Source organism: Panthera tigris, chromosome A2 (genome assembly GCF_018350195.1).
Source record: "Panthera tigris isolate Pti1 chromosome A2, P.tigris_Pti1_mat1.1, whole genome shotgun sequence".
Taxonomy (NCBI): Eukaryota; Metazoa; Chordata; class Mammalia; order Carnivora; family Felidae; genus Panthera; species Panthera tigris.
In genome coordinates this window covers 74,982,291-75,005,476 of record NC_056661.1, presented here as the reverse complement: position 1 = coordinate 75,005,476, position 23,186 = coordinate 74,982,291, and the positions used below count along the sequence as shown (strand labels likewise).

The 23,186-nt window shown below is 40.1% G+C and overlaps 1 gene segment (V, D, J or C); it reads right to left on the bottom strand.

The window, feature by feature from the left end:
• Positions 1-698: 698 nt before the first annotated feature.
• The window catches only part of LOC102963604, a 37,641-nt gene continuing 15,153 nt past the window's right edge, over positions 699-23,186 (bottom strand). The window contains 5 exon segments of the C gene segment in view: positions 699-1,297; positions 3,369-3,416; positions 11,129-11,251; positions 12,745-13,074; positions 17,911-17,971. Of these exon segments, the coding sequence occupies positions 1,155-1,297; positions 3,369-3,416; positions 11,129-11,251; positions 12,745-13,074; positions 17,911-17,971 (705 nt within the window).

Here is a 23,186-nt window from a genome sequence, read left to right as displayed (position 1 = left end):
ATGCTTGTAGAAATACACACATACATAAATGAGTGTCATACTTTGTGTGTGTGTGTGTGTGTGAGAGAGAGAGAGAGAGAGAGAGAGCATGTTCTCTGTTATTTCTAAGGCACAGCTGCCAACAGTAAATGCTGATACTGTTGAGGACTTGCCTGTACTTGGCATAATTAACTCATCGCATCCACACAACCCCAGGAGATGTGTCACTGTAAGTCCATTTAACAAATGGGAAAATTATGGTACAGGGAGTTCAAATCTCTACAGACCCAAGATTTAAACCAGGTACTTGAGGTTCAGAGTCCAAGCCCTTAACCCCTCCACCACCCTACCTTTCCGATGAGCACAGCTCTCATGGGGTTCTTATGACATCAGGAAAATGGTGCCCATGAGACACCGGTCCAGGTCTGACACACCCTCCAGTCACATGACATGTGATACTGTGGCCACCAGAATGTCTTAAACCAAGTGAGTCTGAATCTGCTAAGGAATAACCTGGCACCTTCGCTGGCTGTGGCTCCCCTGGGGCCAGTGCCCCCAAAGAAGGCATCACAAGAACTCTCTCAGGGAAAGAGTTAGAAATGTGGAATTGACCATGATTACATCAATGCTGAATGTGAAGGCTCAGTTGCCATGCTGTCCATGGCCTTGGACTCTCAGTAATATTTCACCAAATGAAAACACACAGAGGCAAATGCAGGCTTTTGATTGTTTTTATTGTGCCTATTATGAAAAACAGCACAAAGTTCAGGCAGCAAGGATGAAGGCTTCCATGTATGTAAAATAAAAGGCCTCCAGGCAGTTATCTGGATACAGAGCCCCAGGGGCCGCGATGGAAGCTGCACGCTCTGAGCTGTACTCAGAGGCGAGGGTGCTGGGTGGCTGACGAGCTGGTAGACGTGAAGGAGAGAGCGGTGCTGAAGCCCCTGTGGTGCCCCGGCCCCACCCCTGACTCATGGCAGAGTCTGTTCTTGGTGCAGAGTGACATTTCCTGTTTGCCCAGGAGTTTGCAAACCCATTCTGCAATGATGACACATAGAAAAAGACAACGTGTGAACTGAAATGAACCACCCAGAAAGAAAGCCCTGCTAGACCCATAGCAGACACTTTTAGTGACAACAGTCAATGGAGAAACATGGACCCTGTGCCACCACGGGTCAGGAACTCTTCCCATTGTCACAGAGTGCCGCTCTCCCAAGCAGACAGATGGCGGTGATGACGGTGTAGACCACGCTCTTGACGAGGAGGAGGAGGTAGGTGTAGTAGGCAGAGGTGTTCACGAGCTGCAGCTGCAGGGGGTCTAAAAGAAGCCATCGGTTAGTTTCACCTGTGTTTTTGAAAGGCGAGGACTTACATGAGAGAGGGGTTGACAGCATACATTTCAGATGACCTGGGTTGAAGTGACTGCCCGACACCACCACAACCTGACATTAAACATCTACACCCCCATCAGCACTACCACCGCCACCAGGACAATTCAGAATCCAGCTTGCAGGTCAACTCAATCACCAACCTCTGAGAAGTTGACTTAGAACATTCCCACATATTCAAAGGAACAGTCACATTTTTAATGAGCGAATCCAATGGAAAAGATCATTGGTGATAAAGAGCTCTTAGCACTTCCTCACCCCGACTATGTCTCTAAGTAAGAATAATTGCCAATGTCCATTGACCACAAACTCACTGCCACTTACTTGAGAGCTTCGCATGCAAAACTTTAATCTTATTTAATTGTCAATAACCTCTGAGATTATTATTTTCATTCCCATTTTAAAAAATAAATTGAGGATATAGAAGTAATTGCCTAGTGTTCTATCATTAGTACCAGGAGCCAAATATCAAATCCAGGAACATGATGTTCAAGCACATATCCTCAGCTACTGTGTAATTCTGCATCACTTCACGTAATACCTATCCAAGATATCAAATGATTAAGCACAGATATAAAGCTGAATTGCTTATTTTGAAGGATCTCAGCCATTACATGTTGTGCATTCAGTGAGATTCCTAGCAATGGTACAAATCATGGAAATTTGGTGGTGTTCATGGCGGAAATTTGGTGGGTGAGAGGTTTGTGTTAAGAGGGCATTACATAAAATGGAAGTAAGGGATTAATTCAATTTCTCTGCAACTTTAGGAGATCAAACTCATTCCTTTTTCTCCCTGAGTATCTATCATTCTAGCTATTATGTTATAGGACTATAGTATTTCATATCCTTCGAAGTTTAACAGGAAATACATGATGTCAGAAATAATTAATGAAAATAATGATGGACCAGGCTGGCTACTCAATGAAATACAAGGCCAAGTCTTTCCCTTACATGCTTTATCTCCACAAAGTCAGAACCCCAAAATTATTAGCCCTTGGTGTGAAAGGGACCTCAAGGGGTGATGCGATCAAAACTCCTTGCCCTTGGTCAGGTAATATGTTACATAAGGTCCAGAGGCCCCTTGATATTGGACTTGGAGGGCAGATCAGCAAGACTATAGCCAACCCTCCATGTCACTTTCTTACTTTCCCACATATGTTGGAAGAAAGGGCTAGAAACCAGTACTTACAATGTGTCCGCTAAATGAGATACCCGATGCTAGACATTCCACATATGTGCTCCTATGGCTTTGCTAACTCAGGCGTTATTTGTGTAATTCCTGGCTGGCTCAGCAAATGTAAGTAATGTGCCCATATTCATGCAACTAATAACGAAACAATTGAGGTGAAAATCCAGTCTGTGGCATCTCCAAAGGGTGCAGCCTGTCTCAAGCCCTTGGCTTTGGACTTAGAGGGAGAATAAAAATTAAGTTAGTATATGAACTCTGGATTCAGTTGTTCCGGGTTGCAGCTCCAGATCTCATTGTGTGGCATGGTGCAAGAGATTTCGTTAATTTTAGCTCATTGCCCTCATGCATAAAATGGGAATAAATCTTCCATGGTGAGTATTAAGAATTAAACAAAAGGCACTCACAGTACACACAACGCCTTCTGAACGGGAACCTCTCAGTGTCAGTTCATTCATTAACTATGAGCAAGAACAAAGGCTTAAAAAAAAAACTCCAGAAGCGACTCGATATCATGTTTTCCATAGTCAGTAGAAACAAAGGCCACAGAAGTGAATGAAGTCCATTGCTGAAAGACTTCAGAGGCCCTTGCTGCACCCCTACTTTATGGTCCTCTCATTCCCAAACCTGCATTTACTGTGTGAAGATGATCCCCGGGAAATGATGGATTGACTTAAATTATCACTCAGTCTATTTTGGAAGATCCAACCATTGTGAGGTTTCTATCTGAAGTCAGGGAAGTTTAAAAGTTAACCTGATTGTGAGGGAAAAAATGCTATCGCATAACATAAAGGCAAGCATATAGACAAACTTACCATTTTCGTCTTTCGAAGAAGCTTCTGTAGAGTTAACAGCAGTGAGCTCTGCAAGAAATAATAGCAAATATTATTTGATTGTTCATATGCATTAATTGGCACGTGGCTGTGTTGTGGATGGATGGATAGGTACATACGTACATACATACATAGATGACAGATAGAATTTGTCATCAGAGAAGAAAGAGTTATTATAAATATGAGCCCACAATTACAGAAAGGGTTGGTCTGATTCTACGTAGTTCAGTAGATCAATTCATACATTGTATTTCTGCACATGGAGATGTTGAAGTTCTTGAATGATGAATGGTTTTTTCTCACAACTAGCAGGTAATGTTTGAGACTGTCTTGTTTTCCTTCTGTGCTCATAGCTCTTAGCACAGAGTTTGCTGTGATGCAGGTGCTCTATAAATACTTGTTGGATGGAGAAATAACCAAAAGCAGTGGCTGTCGTACAGTCCTCGGCACCCACTGCTGACCTGAAGGGTTGCTACCAAAATAAATGCGTCCGACCCTAGGATCCACAGCAGAATCTTACATGTTGGAAGGAGTCTGTTCTAGGTAAATTTTCCATCAAGCAAAGAAATCAGTCTTACCTTTCAAGTCACGCACGCCCCACGATGCCCAACTCCCGCATATCATTTTGTGGAGTGGTTGTGCTTGTGGACATGTCAATAATCCTGATGAAAACCAGTTCCTATTGAGTGATTATTACTGTGCCAGACACTTATGCCAAAGGTTCATGTGCATTATCTCATCTGATCCCCCAGTGCCAGTGATGTGAACTGAATTTGGAGGACTCCATATTACACACAAGGAAATAAGGTTTAGAGGGTTTAAATAACTTATGGAGAGTTGTGCCAGTGATGGGCAGAGCCAGCACTCAGGGATGATTGTGGGGGGTTAGATGAGTCACAGCATGTGGGAAGTGCCTTGTAAAACAGTCCATAGAAATAGAACATAACTGCACCATTGTGGACTCTTAGACATCATCCCTTCCAGATGTCTGAGAAGCTCAGCACCTCAGTGCAAGGATAGAATGACAGGTCAAGTCACATTGATAGCCATCTGAATATATAAAACGTGAGGTGACAGTTGTATTTCTCTATAGTGTTTAAAAAAAAAAGCACGACATACATACAAAGACAAAATTCCTTAAAAAGATCATTGACAATTGCATGCAGAAAGAGAGAGGTGTAAGATAATTTTGGTTGATTCTTTTTCTGTTCTGGTGAGCGTAATCTTATTTTGGTGCACTATTTAAAAAATGGGTTTAGGGCATAGGTTTTTGGGTAAATCCCAAGAAGGAACATGTTAGTATAAACCTGTTAAATGTTAAAAGATCTTCAAGAGCTGACTTTAAAGTTCTTAAAGATCTCTTTCTTTTCCATACAGTGACTTTATATTGAAACTAATATAGCCTGTAAGTGTGTCAACTAACTGCAATTAAAATAAAAACTTTAAAAAAGATCAATAAAAATCTCTTATCATCATGCATTGATCAACATAAAGTCATGTGGGTAACAATTTTCATAATAAAATTTGTGTGTGTCCTAGGTGCTCTTTCTTAATTGTGGTTGGTTGAAAACATGGACAAGATGAGTTTATCTGCCTTTGGAATCACTTCATTGTTTTGTTCTTTCGTGTATATGTATCATAAACACACACACACACACACACACACACACACACATAAGCTTTTTTCAAAAACAACAACAAACCAAAAACTTCCAAGAAACAGCACTAGAAATCTGCTGCAGAATTACATTAACAGAAATGCCCCATTAGCTTTGTGGTTATGAGAAGACGCTGGGAAACATTCATTTCAGAAATAAGTGCCAAGTAAGACACGTCATAAAACAGGAACTTCTCCCTTATCATACACATCACCATGGAACTTACTATACCTTTTACTTTTCTCCAATCACTAGAGAAATCAAAACTTAAGAGGATACTTCAGTCCAATGATTACATTAAATTTATGCTGTGCTCATTTGCTTCTTTTCTGTTTCTTAGCTACAGAGCTAAAAAATTAAGGCTGCCTGTGTGATCTTGTTTTAGTTAGATATAAGGAAGGACATAAATAAATACAATAAGTATATGAAAAAATTCATCCGTGGGGCACCTGGGTGGCTCAGTCTGTTAAGCGTCTGACTTCGGCTTAGGTCAAGACCTCATAGTTGGTGGATTCGAGCCCCGCGTCGGGCTCTCTGCTGTCAGCATGGAGCCTGCTTCTGATCATCTGTCCCCCTCTCTCTCTGCACTCCCCGCCCCATCAAAATAAATAAATATACCTAAAAATGTTTAATAAAAAACAAAAAGTAAAAAAAATTAATCCATGTTATGCTTTCAAGATCAAGCGTTGTTACTGACATAATTTCATGTGCTCTCATCATAGTCCAGCTGAAAGCGAAGGTAATGTGTGGCCCTAATTTGATCATTGGACACACTAAGAATCTGTGAAATCACAAAAATTCATTCGAGTAAATTTTAAAGATCTGACTGATCTCTTCACGAATCGGGCAATATCTCATCTGGCAAGTAGAGAGGGGCTCCAAAGAGGCACAGAAATGGGGAGATTTTTAAAGATAGGGAATGAAAAAGGTTATTAGCAAAGAACATTATTATTGCAAGGTCACTCTCATAAGGGGAATGGAGAGGGTCGATCAGTAAACTGCCTAGTGCAGACCAGGAAATGCCCATGTTCCCTGGTTTAAGGCTACAGTTCTGGGGGTTGAAACTGCAGCTGGGCAGGGATGAAGTCTTGCTTTACTGGTTTGGGGCCTTAAGCTGAGTGAGGCCATTTTGAGCCTGTGGTTTTCTTTTTAACAGCCCTGCCTTTTGATCAGACTCCCGGTTTAACTTAGAGAGACACAATTGAAGGCATTAACAGCACTCAGCAACCTCTCTGAGGTTCTCACAGTTTTTGTGGTTGCTCTTGTGATATTCACAGGTCTTGACCTTTTGGCCTGTGAATGTTCAGAGGTTACCGCTTCAGCTCTACAGTGTTTGAGTTGGTCATTCTGTTCTCTTGGTTTCTTTTCTTTTGACATTCCAATCTTAGAGACTCATTAGTTTGCAGGTAACCGGCTCTGAACTTGCATTTAAAGCTTTTGAGAGAACCACCAGGCAGCTTATTGTAATTACAAAATACAGGATAATTCCTCATGTTTGGAGTACAGTTTGAAGGGATAGTTCCCAAGACTCAAAGCAATGAAAATCGAGTAACTCTTTGAAGTCAAGAGTCTTGCTCAGTGACCTGATGTTATTGAGTTTTAACTTCCCCAGACCTGTTAATCGGGGTATAGCAGGTGGTCTTGGTTAGAGGACAGACCCAGCCTTGCTCAGCTAAGAGATAATCAAGGTCTATCTTATTTTCAGGAAGTACTTTTGCGCCAGAGTCTAAGGATTTTTGTTGGGCAGCCATTACTTTAGTAAGAGGTTCTGCAACAAATTCAAGAATGAAGGAGAAGGTCCTGAACATACCTCATTTACAATTTATCCTTAACCAGGGAAGTAGGGCCCCTCCAAAGGAGGGAATCCTGGATCATGGAAGCTTCCTGGGAGGTCCCTTCTAACTCAGGATGTAAACTGAGGGAAGTCAACCAATGAGAGGTCTTCTTTAGCTTGAGTAAAGCTAAGATCAGTTACCTTTACTGCTAGTCTGAAATAGAAGTTTCCTCTAAAGTCCAGAGTTTACCCTTGCTAGCAATTACCTGGGAGAAACAAATGAGGGCCATCGCCAAAGCAAAGGAAAAGAGAAGAGGAAGAAAGGGTTTCACGTTTGATGAAAGTATGAAGGGTGATGTTTCTTAAATATTTATTTATTTTTGAGAGAGAGAGAGAGAGAGAGAGCACAAGTGAGGGAAGGTCAGAGAAAGAGGGAGTGGGAGAATCCCAAGCAGGCTCTACACTGTCAGTGCAGAGCCGGGGAGGGGCTCAATCTCAGGAACCTTGAGACCATGGCCTGAGCCCAAATCAGGAATTGGACAGTTAACCAACTGAGCCATCCAGGCGCCCTAAAAAATTCTTCCTTCCAGTCTTAACCGATCCTGACCACACATAACATTCCTTTCCAAACATCCCCTTGTACAACTTCTCTTTTACATTCAGGCTTTTTCTTGAGTTTGCCTCTTCAGATAACCAGGCTTGCCTAGGAAAAAATCTTTTTTTTCCCTCCCTCAAAAACATATTTCCATTTCTCATACTTTTTCTTATTAAAAAGACACATCTTACTTTCCTTGCACTCCAGGTTGTTTCCCTTATTATTTCCAGTAGTCTGAATTACATTTATTAAAATTCTGTTCTTTTAGAAACTTCATTTTTAATGAAAGCTAATAAGCAAGCAATTGTTGGGGAGCCTGGGTGGCTCAGTCGGTTAAGCGTCGGACTTCCTCTCAGGTCATGACCCTGTGCTTCGTGGGTTTGAGCCCAGTGTCAGGCTCTGTGCTGACATCTCAGACCTTGGAGCCTGGAGCCTGCTTCAGATTCTGTGTCTCCCTCACTCTCTGCCCCTCCCCTGCTTGCACTCTGTCTGTCTCTAAAAAATAAATAAATATTTAAATCTTTTTAAATAAAATAAGCCAGCAATTGTGATCTGTTACACCAGCATTTCTTAGATTGGTAAATTTATGGATACATTTCAAAAAGTCTAGAAACATGTGCATCATCATAAAACAATCTTTCAGTAAGTCACAAAATACATTTCTGAAAAAGCCCAAGTTATCTTCAGTTTCTCTGCAATACCAAAACCAAAAGTAGGTAAACCTATGTTCATTAACTAACAAGTGAGTGTTTTATCTTACTTGGAAATGATCTAGATATTTAATGAATATTATCTAATTTAATACTTGACTTAACTCAGCAGAACTTTAAGGATTTAGGTCACCAAAAAGATTTGGGAGACTATTTAAAACATTATCTTAACAAAGTTATTTTATTTACATCTTTCAATTTACTTGTTCATGAAGTTGAGCTGAAATTACCCATAAAAAATTTATGAGACGTGAGGAGGGATGGGTTAAATAGGTGATGGGAATAAGGAGTGCCCTCATCCCAATGAGCACAGGGTGATGTATGAGGTGCTGAATCACTAGATTGTACATCTGAAACTAATAGAACCCTGCCTGTTAACTACACTGGAATTAAAATTAAAACTCAAAAAGAAAAATGTTAGGAAATATCAAAATCCATCATTATCCCAAGCTATTTTCTTTAAGATTTTGAAGAGACCACATCTACTTATTTGACTTTTAGTAAATCCACGCATGTGAAAGTTTTAATTTTAGTGCTAATAACTCTAAAAAATATGTCTATTTTATTTAAAACAACAACCAAATAATTGCCCAGATCATGTGAAGTTGAAACACACATTGGTTAGTTTCTATCATTCTGAGAGGTTTAGAATGCCCAATCCTTGCAAGTGCTTGCCTTCAAACCAAGGAAATGGAGCTCTTTGCAAACTAATTTTGACAATGTCTCCAGAGAGAAAAATATCTCACATTGACAATGTGTATTTGTGGACACACAGATCGCTGCAAAGACCCTTGAGTCACTGATGTTTATGGAGACATTTATGGAGAAAGTGTTAAGATTTATATGTGTCCCCAGGATTATGAAGGACACTGAGCCAGGATTTAGGCACAGGAGGCCTTTAGCAGTTTGTATTTTAAAACGGTCTCTTTTCCTTTGTTTCTCTCAGTCCTGGGCGCTTGTGGCCTGTGTTTACATGTCAAAAGTGTGATAAGATTAATCACTTTAAGGGTGAAGAAAGAATGCAAGTTCCTCCAAGAAAGACTTTCTTTTCCAAAAGCCAACCATCTATAAGCCCTTTTCCAGAACTACGAGAAGTGTGGGGGTGGGTGAAGGAACAGGGGCACTCTGGATTGACCCAAAAGCTGCATTTCTAGTTCTGTTCGCATTTGTCAGTCCAGCTGGTCTCGGTGTCTCAAATACTTGGATTTACGTGAAATGACATCAAAGTTTGATCCAAGTATGTGCCTCAATTTGCTTCCTTCCCTCTGAGTGCATAGTTTACATTTTAAGTATTTCTGGCATATGGAATAACCCCCTTGGGTGTAAGATGGGTCCCCAGAGATGGTGCAGAGAATATTGCCCTCCCCAGATCCAGGGTCACCCACAGTCACAGCCAAAGGAAGAAACCCATAAGCCACACGTCCCAGGCAGGCAGAGAGCTAAGAGCAGTGGTGCAGGATGACACCAGCAAGGAGGCAACGGCTGTCTCTGGGAGAGAAAGGATCCATAAGCAATGGGTGTGGATTTGGAAAGGGTGGGACAACAGGAAATTTTGTTATCCTCTCCGGACCAGGCATTGTGGGCAGAAATTTGGAAGAAGTGGATTCTCCTTCGAGTCTCCACCCTTGCATGGCTTCTGCCAGTTTTTGCAGGACCCCTTCTGCTGGCCACGGTATTTACCAGAAATCACTTAACTGTTTAAGGAAATAATGTAGCAGTTTCCAGAAGAACCCTCAGTTTCATCAACTCTGGGCGGGGCTCATGTGGAGTTCTTCCTATGAAGGTACATACGGGGGTGTCTGTAAGGCCATTGACTTGGCTGACTTCTGTTTATAGCTGTGGAGTCTTTTCACAGCGAGAAACATTTCACACTGGAGTGAGGGCCCAAAGAGCAAGGAGGGAAGTAGGGGGGAGTTACGTGAGTCTTACAGTTTTGTTGTTATAGGTTCCTGTTCCATCTTTAATTTTCACTAGGGTTTTGCAATGAATGTTTCAAGGAAACTACCTTGGAATTTACACCTTCTGGAGGCTTCTGCTTATTAATTAATGGAAGTGTCCTCCTTAATTGAGAACACTTGCTTTTAAACACACTTCTTAAATAATCTTATCTAGTTGGAAAGTTCCCCATGATGTCTATGGTATTTCTAGGTCGTAATTGCTCTGGGGGCTGGAAGCAGATCTGTGGGATTCTAGCCTCAAAGTAAGTGAACACACCCTTTTGTTTAGCCATATGTAGCCGCAAATGAGGTGTAGCCATATTTCCGTTTGGCCTCCTTTGGGGGTCACCAACCCCAGTTACAAAGCCAGTTTCTCAGGACACAAAGCAAGCTTCCTAAGATTTTGCCATGTTTGATAGGTATCTGTCACTTCTGGGACTATGGTTCTTAGACGTAAAATAAGCTGGTGTAATGGAGGGTGGTGTACTTGATTCTTTAGAATTAAGGATCCCATAAGCTCAGACTGGGGGCTTCTCGGACCCGAACTAATACATAAAATGGATGTGTCTTCAGATGGGGACAGTGCATGATTTAGAGTGTAGCTCCTTGGAGGGACGTTTTCTCAGTTTGATGAGTTACTTAGTGCCAACTGAGCCCTTTCCCTGACCAAGTTACACTATCAAGGGAGTGTTCTTGGGATGATGAGCATTCTAACAGCCTTTAAATGCCTGACTCATGCCCGCCAATTTTGTGGGGTTTTCTGCATCTGAGATCCTTGTGAGCAGTAGCCTTTATCTACACAAAACCAGACAAACAATTATGTGCACCTTAGGGTGTGGGCTGTAAGCAAGGGATGATACTGCGTTCTGGCCAGAACGATGCTCTGTGTGTGGCACCAACAATTCTCCTGGAGGCTCACTGAGGTTTCCACCTGGGGAGCTGTGGTCTGATGGGTTAGGGGCTTAGCTCCTGGCAGATCCTTCTGCCACTTTAGTTGGGCTCCAGACAAATGTGCCAGCCCAAGGTGACCTGCCCCGGAAAGGAAGCCCAGTGTGATCAGAAACTCACCCGTGGCACTTGAAAATGGTGATGTAGACAGTGTACTCGAAGGGCTCACGGTTACCGGCCTTGTGTTTCTACTTGTCTCTGATTCCTTCTGGAAGCCCACTTTGGATCCCGTCACCAAATCTGCTAAATAACATTCAACCAAGTAAATATTAAAGATCTAATGGCTGTTTTGATCAAGTGAATTATGAGTCTGGCAACATCCCACCTAGCAAGTAGAGGGGACCTCCAATGGGTTATAGAGAAGGAAAGGTTTCTAACAATAGAAGGGGAGTGCAGAAAAGGGGGACAGAAGGAGTCAATCCATGAACTTAATAGTGCTGACCAGGAAATTCCCATGTCAACTGGTTATAGGTTACTGTTCTGGGGGTTGAAATTGCACTTGGGCTAAGTATTAAATCTTGCTTGAGTGACTTGAGGCTTTAAGCTAAGTGTTGCCACTGTGGGTCTATGGTTTTCTTCTTACCAGACCCAAAAAGATGAAGACTGATGTCAGAAATTGAGACTTGTATACAGAAAGCTCTTCACATGTCCTGTTATGTGCTTGTTCCCCACTGCTTGCGAGGGGCTTGATAACCCCCGGGAAGAGTATGAACTGGTTCCTTCTTAGGGGTCCTCTGGGGCCCTGGTCTGGCATGTCCATGCTCAGGACTTGACTTCTGAGTCTAGAGAGTTACTGGGTCACAGTGGGGCCAGAGCACATTCAGGTCTGCCCACACTGTCTAAATACGTGCAGCGTCTACACCAATGGGCTCCTTTGGGACACTGTGACTGAATCACGGGTGACAGGAGCGAGAGGAAAAGGATATTTGCCCTACTGTAGTGATGCTCCTGGGGACAGTGCTCCCTCCTGCATCCCCTCCAGGCCTGGCGCACACTCGGACGGCAGGAAGTGTTTGCTGGGCAGCATTTACTAATGGTAAGAAATGTTCATTGTGTACAATGGACGCACGTGTGCATGTGTAAGCTTCACTCAGTCTTCACTTACCAAATTTCACCTTACAGCGGTAGAGAAAAGTCAATGTGAAAACACCAAAACTGCACTAAAATGTCAGGGACCAAAGTACCATTTTTTGTTGAGCTGTGATCTGCCTCCCTCAAATGAACAACAATTTGGTTGCCTAGAACTCATTTGTTATGGCTTATGTTTGAGCAGAGCAAGGTTGAAGTGAGAGGGACTTTGACTGCTGAGTAGAATATTCCTGAAGGATGGGCAATTGTTTTTATTTCCTGATCAAGTAAAATCATCAAAAGTGGATTCTCTTTTTGAGCATTTATTGGATACAAGGCTGCTAGGTGCTTTCACGTGTACTGTCTCATTTCACCCATACGGTGACCCTCAGAAACATCATTATGACCTCCATGTTTTGGATGATGAAACTGAGGCGAGAAAGGCTAAGTGAATTTTTCTTTTTCTGTTTCTTTGTATGTTCCAAAGCCCATACTATTTTAATTCTATGGGGAAATAGCAGGACAGTTATGGTACCATTAAAGGCAACAACATTAAGGAAAGATTTCTATTTGCTTCTTTTCCATTAATTCTTGACAGAAAAGGTGGTGTATTCCATCAGGGAAAAATAGGGTTCTGGGAGGTTATATTCATGTGTACATGCACATACCTGTGTTTATTGAAGGAAAAAGAATCTCTTGATCAACCCCTCCTTTATTCTTCTCGTGTTTGACAATACATTTGTGTTCTTTGCCCATTGAGTCTTCTCTCACGGTCAGCCAGGTGTATTTCATGTATGTGTCCTTAATCTTCATGGTGTCTCCCTGCTGGGATTTCAATATTACTCTGCCATTTTTCTCTTTCCAATCTATCTTGATAACATCAGGGAAAAAATCCTCAAGAAGACAGAGATATGTTCCAGCCTTGTGGAGTTTTCTTTCAGCATTTGAAGGAAGAAAAATCGTGGGCTTGGGGGAAGTGTCTTCATCAGGGCTTTTAGCTGTGGGAGAAATTGGAGTGGCAGTTAGAACTATTATGAGAGAAACACAAACATTGTATGGTTTGGAACCACCTAACACAAAAAAAAAGGAAGGAAAAGTTGCCATCGTCTTAGTGCTTACCAGGGGCTTTCGTCCACACTGGGGTTATGAAATTCTTGCTTTCTTAGTTTCCATGGGAAAAGGAGTTCAAGTAGTTATGAAACTTGCCAACGTCACAGCTATTAAGTGGCAGAATCCAGATTAAAACATGTAATTTTGTGGAGCACCTGGGTGGCTCAGTCCTTTATGTGTTTAGCTCTTGGTTTTGGTTCAGGTCATGATCTCATGGTTTGTGAGTTCAAGCCCCACATCGAGTTCTGTGCTGACAGCGTGGAGCCTGCTTGCTCTCTCTCTCTCTCTCTCTCTCTCTCAAAATAAATAAATAAACTTTCAAAAAAAAAGTTTTAAAACATGGAATTTTGTTAAACAATACACAGTCACTTGTTTGAGTGTGAATTATTTCCAGGCATACTTGACAATCTATTAAGTTGAGCTTTTAGCTTCAAATAAGAATCCCATGCCCACCTCTGACACTGGAGTTCTTCTTGATTTCTGAATTTTAGAACACTTTGCTCTCACATCTGAGCCACACCAGGATTTTGAGCAGGACAATGTTTAAAGCTGCACCTCCAAATTATTTACAATGCCTTGAATTTAGAAGCAATGTGGCAATATTTCCAAAACTTCTATATAAAAAAAACTTACTGATTATTTTCAGAAATTCTCTTATATTAACCTTATCAAATAATGCACTGGTCACAATTTTGTTTTGCTTTAGGAAATATTCACGGAAAGCACACTTTATATTGGAATTTCATTAGAAGTTGACACATGACTAAAAAGACACCATACTTCAATGCTTAGCATCTCGCCCCAAATTTGGATCTGCCCTACAAGCCTGCTGAACTTGTCGTACCCACAAGTTTCTTTGTTTTTACCTGCTCAATAACGTTATATGTAACTGCTGTAATGTTAATAGTTATGGTTCCAGAGTTTCTTGTAGACATAATGTCAAAACATATAAAAAAAAACCATCATGGGTTTCAAGGGACTGTCACTTGAATGCTGGAATGTTACCTAATTATATATTTAATGTTAATGTAGTGATTGAAATTATAAATAGTAGAACCCTTTCCAATTTGATTTCCAACTGAAACACTAATTATTTACTCATTTTCTTTTTGGGCTATTTTGGATTCGGAATAATAATTTTATGGGCATTTTCTTAAGCATAATTGGATTTCTGGATTTCTTCTTTGAGAAGAAAAGAAAAAAAAATCTTGAGAATTTCTGCCTGTGCCACAAAGCTCCTGAGTTCTATACTAAATCAGTAAGCAAGCAATGATGAGATTTTATTCATGCGGTAAATAGAATTAGCTCATAGCGTGGTTGTTTTAATTTTGTACATCTTGCTTGTAGTAAGAAATAGTATTTCATTGGTTATAATAGTAAAGCACTGCATACTTCTCCAACCATATACTTTGTTTTTATTTTAAAAAGCATATGATGTAAAAAAAAGTTTAATTTTAAAATTTTACATGATATTTAATTCATTTTAGCCCCCATTTAATACATTAAAGATCTAGTTTTCATGTTAGGAAATTTGGTTTTCTTATAGAAATACTTCTGGTTCATCACAGTAAAGAAAATTTCTTGATGGTGAGACATGATGTTTACCTCCTGTCCCTTTTCCTCAGCTAGATTCTGGAAGTTTCGTTCTTTTCCAGAATGAACTCTCATAACTTTCTCAATGTGATAGTTAACTGAGCATTAATAGTGTACTTGATCGTATATGGTTAGTGTTTGTCTTTAGGGTAATTATTTTACATGTTTTTTTTTTCTTTCAACATTCTTTTTTAAATTTATTAACAGTGTTTTTTATGGCCACAATCATTTTCATTATGCATAAAATAGAAACCTGTTTACACAATAAATAAACTTGTTTGATACCCTTATATAAGAAAAAGAATTTGAGGTTAATTGCCTGAGTTTTATAATTTTATGATGATGAAGCTGTGTGAATTCTATATAAATTTATCAAATGTCAACCACAATATTTATAAGTGTGACATTTCAAAGTTGCCTATTGATATTGATGGAAAGTTTCTCTATTTTATTCTCATTTTACTTTTATTAAAAATAAATTATAAGTATTTCATATATAAATATGAATTTAAAATTAACGACATTTCTAAGTATATTTAAAAGTACTAACTATATCTCTATGTTTCTAAGTACATTCTAACTATATATTTTTTTATTTTTTATTTTTTTTGATAGAGACAGAGCACAAGTGGGGGAGGGGCAGAGAGAGACGGAGACACAGAATCTGAAACAGGCTCCAGGCTCTGAGCTGTCAGCACAGAGTCTGATGCGGGGCTGGAACTCACAAACCGCAAGATCATGACCTGAGCCGAAGTCGGGTGCTTAACCAACTGAGCCACCCAGGCGCCCCACATTCTAACTATATTTTAGACATGTAATTGTGTTTCTACTAAATACAAGCATGAAGCCCAAACTTGTTCCTGTTAGAGTTTCTATCAATTATGATCAAGGATTAAGGTTTAAAGTACTTAGAACTACAAAGATTTAAAAAAAACACATTTTCATTTCATTTTTGTTGCCAAGTAAGGGAAGAAAAGTCCATTAAACAGAAGCAACTACCTCTAAATTCAAGTTATTTCTGTATCTGTGGACAGCAAGGAAACTTCCCATTGGAGCAGTTACAAGTACAGCTGACTCCTCTGGAGAATTTCTGCTTTGTCAGTATGATCGGCTACAGACCACCCTCCATAGTGGATACAATTCTCCCTTTAGGTTCGAAATGGGGCAACCTCCATCCAGCACCCATTTTGTGTAAGACGACGTGCCAAGTACTTTATTCACAGTCTCTCATTTAATTCTGGTCTACTCTTTCTGAATACATACTGTTACCCCATCTTATGGATTAGGAAACTGAGGCCAGAGAATAATTACCCAAGTTCACATAAACAGTAAGTGGTGGAGCCAGAGCTCTGGTCAGCCTGAGCCCAAAGCCCAGGCTTTCTGACCACACCCTTTCACCATCCGAAAAGGAAATGTGTCAAGTCAGAAAACTTACCTGTCGTGATCAACTTGTTCTCAGACCAGACCCTTTCATGACAATTACAGATTGCCCATGAGTACTTTTTTTTGCTCTAAAGTGTACATTTTAGATGCATGTGAAGAGTCTGAACAAAATTTTTAATGAATATAAGGGCAAAAGAAGGAGTATTTCTCAACTGATATTCATAATGATATCACTTTTAATTTGTAAGTATAATCTAATAAAGATATAAAACATTATCAATTAATATTTGACCTTATAACTATATCATTATAAGTTTATATATTCAAGTTGCAAGACCATCCCATTTTTTTTACATCCAGGTATTTCTACTGAAAAATGAGAAATCATCTCATAGTCAGGCTAACAATATTTGAGGTAATGCTTACAACATTCTAATCATTTACAAACTGGTAACAATGAGTCTTAGAATTAAAAGTATTCTGCAAACCTGACCATTTGATCTAAAGTGATCTGCAGACTACATGGTAATTAATATATTTTTCTGTACTCTTGTTTTAATAAAGAACTCCAGTGGGTGGTAATTTGAATTCTGAAGAAGTGTTATTTATGATGGCTGAACATGTCCCAACCCTTGTGGTAGTCATTTCCATATTTAATTTCATTTAGTCCTTGTAACATTTAGTCCTTGAGATGGTTCTTACACTGACAGAATTAATGGATGGGAATTTAGCAAATATTAACAGTAGTAAGTGTCCCTATAAATTTTTAACTTTTTCTTTATTCTTTCTCTTTTCCAGTTTTTTTCCATAATGCACATGTATTATTTTTATAATTTTAAGAAAGCAATAACCAGTGAATCAAAAATTACTTGCTAAAGGATGAATATACACAACATGATAGATTCAGATTCAAAGTTCACATTTTTCTCTGTACCACGGTCTCTTAACATATTTTTCAGAACCTCCTGAATTATATCTCTGTCATCAGTATCTAATTGGATTGCTAGAATTTACATGGGAGTATGTAGTCACTTGGAAAAAAAGAGAACCAGAAACTTGCTTCACAATTTATGAATTCATTTGTATCTGTGATCACAACCACTAAGGGAAGCAAAATATATAATTTCTTTTATTTTTCCAGTGTTTTACCAGCATTGTGAAAATTCTTGGGAAATTGTATTTGATTAGATCTGCTAAGCTAGAAACCTCCCTGTGAGATGTTCCCCCTCATCCAGGCAAAATTGCATCTCTAAGACTAATGAAGAATGAACGCATTTACTAGTCTGAATTTAGAAAAAACAAACTCAGCTTATGACCTTGAATATGTTTACACAGTTAAATGTGTCCATACCTGATATGAATCACCTTGTGACAAAAGGACAAGTTAAGTAATTTTTTGTTCTCTCTTTTCCATTGGTATTTTTGGAACCAAATAAATAAAATATAAAGTTTTTAAATAAACCTTTCAGCACAAAAATCTCACAGGGACCTAACATCCCCACCCCTCAGGGACCCCCAGTTGCTCTAGCAAGTTAGCTTCTTGTCAATGTCGTCCACACAAGCTCAGGCGGCAACTACCCCCAAGGACTGGGACACAGTCACCTACCTCTCCAAGGATCCCGCTGCCATTTGTGACCAAACTGGGACTGAATCCTAGAATTCTGAGCCAACACCAGCACCTAGCCTGCCGCCCCGGCATCGCCTGCCTCCCCTCCCTACGATATATGGAAGAATGAAAGAATATTTACCTGTGACCCTGAGCAGTGTGCCAGCACCGAACACTTTGTGGCCCCAGCCATACCCAGCCCACTGTCTGAAAAGCTTTTACAGAAATCTCCCTTTGTGCCCCTTTTAAATTGAGCCCATATTTTTCAGTATTTAAATAAATATGTAAAAACAGGCCCTGCTAACATTAAACAAAGATGAATCTCAAGCCAAATCATATTAGATATGAACGCAGTCAAGAATGGATGAACTGACCCCTCTCTGCCTGAGCAGCTGGGTTCTGTCTTTCCACCTCCCTCACACGGGTTGGAGAGTATGGTTTTACCTTTCCTCAGTATTTTGCTGAATCCTCTAAACCTCTTTTCTTAAGAGGTTTTCATGTATCAGACCAGTTCTTTTCCTAGAGTGTAATTTACAGATACTATTTCTATAATGTTCAAAGAAGAACAAAAATAGAAATAGCATATTTGAATATCTAATAAATAAAAGTTAATCTTTTTACAGATATTTGTTGTTGTTGTTTTACGTACTCGGGGTGGGTACCTGGTTTGATTGTAAAGTAAGTTCTTTCCAGAATCCCATTCCCACTGATGGTAGACCAGATGAGTTGCTCCAGAGTCTGAAATCTTAATGATGATCTCTTAACCTATTATGCTGAGACCCCTCTTTAGACTTCATTATGTGTATGTAATCAATATATATTGATATATATGTTGATATACCTATATTATATATATTGAATATACATATATACCTATATATATATACACCTATATATATATAAATAAGTATATATTTATATATATTGTATATATAGGTATATAGATATAGATAGATATAGATATATAGATATAGATATAGATATAGATATAGATATAGATATAGATAGATATCTATATCTATATATATACCGTTTCCAGAGCACTGATGTAAAATCCTGAGCTGCTCATCAGGGGATCCTCTCTAGTCTGGTCTTTCTGCCGCTGTCCCGGCCTGAGTGGAAAGGCAGCTGTGGGTCATGCGGCCCAGTCCTGCGTGTAGGTCACCTGCTCCAGCTCCTCTGCCGGAGTCAGTGTTTCCGGCGCACTTGATGCCGATGCGGAAAAAGAAGACTGAATGCAATGGTGTCAAAAGAATTTGTCGGGTTTTTTTTTTAAGTTTGTTTATTTTGAGAGAGGAAGAGAGAGAGAGAGAGAGAGAGAGAGAGAGAGAGAGAGAGCATGTGTGCCAGTGGGGGCAGGGGAGGGGCAGAAAGAGACACATAGAATCCCAGGCAAGCTCCCTGCCGTCAGCGCAGAGCCAGATAAGGGGCTCCATCTCAGGAATTCGGAAATCACGACCTGAGCCGAAACCAACAGTCAGACGCTTAACCAACTGAGCCACCCAGGTGTCCCAAAGAACTTGTCATTTTATAGAAACACTCTAAGAATCACACTGTGAGAATTCAATAAATGCATATTCAACAAGTCTGACATGATCTTTTTGCGGGGAGAGGGACTATTTTAGTGCATTGTTTTTTAAGAAGCATTGTTTTCTGCATGAGCAGTAATACAAATAATAAGCCTTTACTATTAAGTGTTCAACTAAAGAGTTGATTGAAAAGGTTAGGCTCAGAGGAGTAAATATTTAGAATTTAAAATATGGCTTAATCTTTCCAATATTACTTAATGGTCTACACCAGACTCTTTGGAACGGTTAAGTCTCCACTGGGTCTCAAACTTTGCCACAGTAACTCGTCATGTGACTTTAAGCAAATAACTGAACTTCTCTGAGCCTCAGGTTCTTTTTTTTAATGTATATTTATTCTTGAAGGAGAGAGACAGAGCACGAGTGGGAGAGGGTCAGAGAGAGAGGGAGACAGAATCCAAAGCAGGCTCCAGGCTCTGAGCTGTCAGCATAGAGCCTGAAGCGGGGCTTGAACCCAAGGACCCCAAGATCATGACTTGAGCTGAAGTCAGGTGCTTAGCTGACTGAGCCAGCCAGGCACCCCTAAGCCTCAGGTTTTTTGTTGTTGTTTTTGTTTTTGTTTTTCTTGTGAAAGTGGAAAAAGAGGGTCTTCTGGGCAGGGCTGTTGAGGATTGAGATAAGGCACTGAAACTATTCAACGTGGTATCTGACCCTCAATAAATATTTGCTAATACTATTATTCTATGTAATGGGATGGTTTGGGGCTCCTTTATCCAATGTTCCACTAAACAAAATGTATGAATTTGATAAGCAATAAGTAGTACATAAATTAAGAAAGCAAAAGAGCTCATGAACCTAAGACATTCTGTGTCTCTGACCGCCACAGGCTGAAAAACAAGGGGCCCAACAAGCCACAATGTAGACTACTTGCTCACTAGACTACAAGCTTTTTGGAGTGTGGAGACTGTGCCTTACGCACCTTCTATCTTTAGCATCGAATGTAGAAACTGTTTTCAATAAATGTCTGTTGAGACAATAAAGGAACACATGAGACTGGAAAACCATGCAGCCAGATTCTTTTCATGGATTCTGGAGCTGAAATGGTTTACTGAGCTCACAAGTTCCATTCCACTGGTCCATCTCTAGGCAATATCACAGGAGCCATGAGAGCCCAAATTTTGACTAGTCTCAGCCTACCCTCTAAGAAGCTGGAATAAAGAATAAGTGGGACAAAAAAAAAAAAGAATAAGTGGGATTTATTGATGTTCTTTGGTCATTTCCTGTAAGACCTAAATTTCATTGCACTGCTCTTGAAGATGAGACCAGAGGTCATCATACAGGCTTTGCAGGTTGGTAGAGAAAGGAGCACTCTTCATTAAGAATGGAGCATCAGAGGTACTTAAAGTGTTTCTCACTTAAAACGGGGTCTACAAGAAAATCTTCTTGAACTAACTATGTACAGCAATGTTTTACACACATATTTTAATTTCAAGACTGAAACTATCCTTTTATGAGGTGTGTTTCCTAAAGGTAGAATTTCAACCTTCTTGTAAGCAGGGAGGAAAATAAGCTGTCTACAAGTAGTTTTGTTTCCATATAGAGTGACCAGTAGCTACAAAATTGCTGTCTATATGTTGATGTGATCCTACATTGTTTTTTTCTAAAAAAATTCTGTCAGTTTCTCATTCACAGGATCCAAATAGAACAAAGTTACTTACCAGGAGGAGTTACTATGAGCCTAATTCCTTCTGCAGATATCTTGATCCAGCCTGGTTAGAGTTTATCACACTGGTTAGAGCTTCTAAAAAGATGTCAGCCTTCTTCTGAGCCTCATGGCATGACCAGCAGGTAGAAACCTTGTTCTGGAGATTTGATCTTCTGGGTTCCCTTGGAAGTCCTTGGATACAGGCTTCATGGCATCTGGTATTTTATTTTTCCTCAGATTAATTGACCCAAATATCTGTTTTTTTTGGGGGGGTAGTAGACACGAAAAAGTGCTGATAATAAATGGAAATGATAAGAAGAAAGAAAGAAAGAAAGAAAGAAAGAAAGAAAGAAAGAGGAGGGAAAGAAGAAAGAAAGAAAAAGAAAGAAAGAAAGAAAGAAAGAAAGAAAGAAAGAAAGAAAGAAAGAAAAGAAAAGAAGACAGGAAGGGAGGAAGGAAGGAAGAAGTGAAGGAAAGACGTAAAGGAAAAAGTAAAGGAAAGAAAGAAATAAGTGAAGGAAAGAAAGAAAAGAGAAAGAAAAAAGGAAAGAAAAAAAGAAGAGATAGGGACCAGTGGTCTACCAAGGACTTTTATAAATTACCAGGAAAAGTGTTCAGAGAATTAAGACATTTTGATTTCCAGGTGTTCAAGTGTGTGAAACCGCTCAGAGACCACATCAATGGAAAAGCCCTTCTGTTCTCACGAACACCAGGTGTGCTCCATTAGCAATTTTGGATTATACTTCTGAAGGAGTATTCACTTCGGTAACTGAAAATGCAAACATGCCAACAGACATATACTTGAGTAATGTGAACAATGGTCTCCATTTTTTAGCAGCCACGTTTACCATTTGGCAACACAAATCTTTACCATGCAATGCACAATAAGAAAATAATTTCTATGATGACAATATTATCCTGGAATAAAAGAAGAAATTTGTAGAATTCTATCTCCCGTGGAAAAATGGATTTCTTATTAAAACTAAAGTTTGAAAACAAACTCAGTTGTCTGAGATGTTGAAAGAAGAAGCCTCTTCGAAGCTGTTCTGTGATCTTTAGATATGCAGGTGTAGCCCCACCTCTGTGGTTAACTAGCTTCGGACAAGGTATCTGCCAACTTTGGGCTCCCATATGCCCATTCGTTGTGTGGGCATTGGGCCATGTTGTCCAAAGGGACCTTCCTGTTCCAACAGCTTAGAAACCTGTGATTAAGAGCAGGGCAGTGTCTGCTGTGGCTGCTCAAGTGAGAAAGGAGTTGAGGGTTAGTGATAAAGAAGGTTTTCTTACAGGTCCTTCTGCCTGTGTGACAGAGTAAGATCCTAGCAGGCATAGTAGCAGGTGTCTTCATTGGATTTGGACACATAATTGATTATCAGGTAGAAGATTTTATGTCTTTCTTATGTGTGTCCAAGGAGGAGCTGGGCTTGTCTTGCTTGTAATCTTGATTGAGCCATATAGGATTCATCACAGGGGCTCTATTTTTTGTTGGAACCAGTGCACTATGGCCTTCTCCAAGGAACCCCTAGACAGCTTGCAACCTATGTGCACTGTTCTGTGTGGTATTCGGTTGTTGCAGACTCTGAGTCTGGAGTTCTCTCTCTGTCCAGCAAGAGAGTGAATGCAGAATTAAATGTGAGAGAGGCTAATGTCTGGGAGGAGACAAGAGCCCTGAGTAAGGGTCTTTGCTCTGTATTTATCAGGATCAGAAGGGTTACGTGCAGAAAGAGACAATAAAACAGTGATCATTAACTCGTGTGTGAGAGAAAGGAGGTTTCAAAGATATGTGGTGTTGGGGCGCCTGGGTGCCTCAGTCGGTTAAGCGTCCGACTTCAGCTCAGGTCACGATCTCGCGGTCTGTGAGTTCAAGCCCCGAGTCGGGCTCTGGGCTGATGGCTCAGAGCCTGGAGCCTGCTTCTGATTCTGTGTCTCCCTCTCTCTCTGCCCCTCCCCCGTTCATGCTCTGTCTCTCTCTGTCCCAAAAATAAATAAAAACGTTAAAAAAAATTAAAAAAACAACAACAAAGATATGTGGTGTTACGGGTTTGGGTCAATACAAAACAAAATCCTGGTGCTGTGCAGATGGCTGTTTACAGCAGGCAGCGGGCACCCTGTCTGCTTATGTTAACTTACCTACTGGATAAGACAGATTGAGCATGCTACCTCAGGGTCAACAAGGCACTTTTTTTT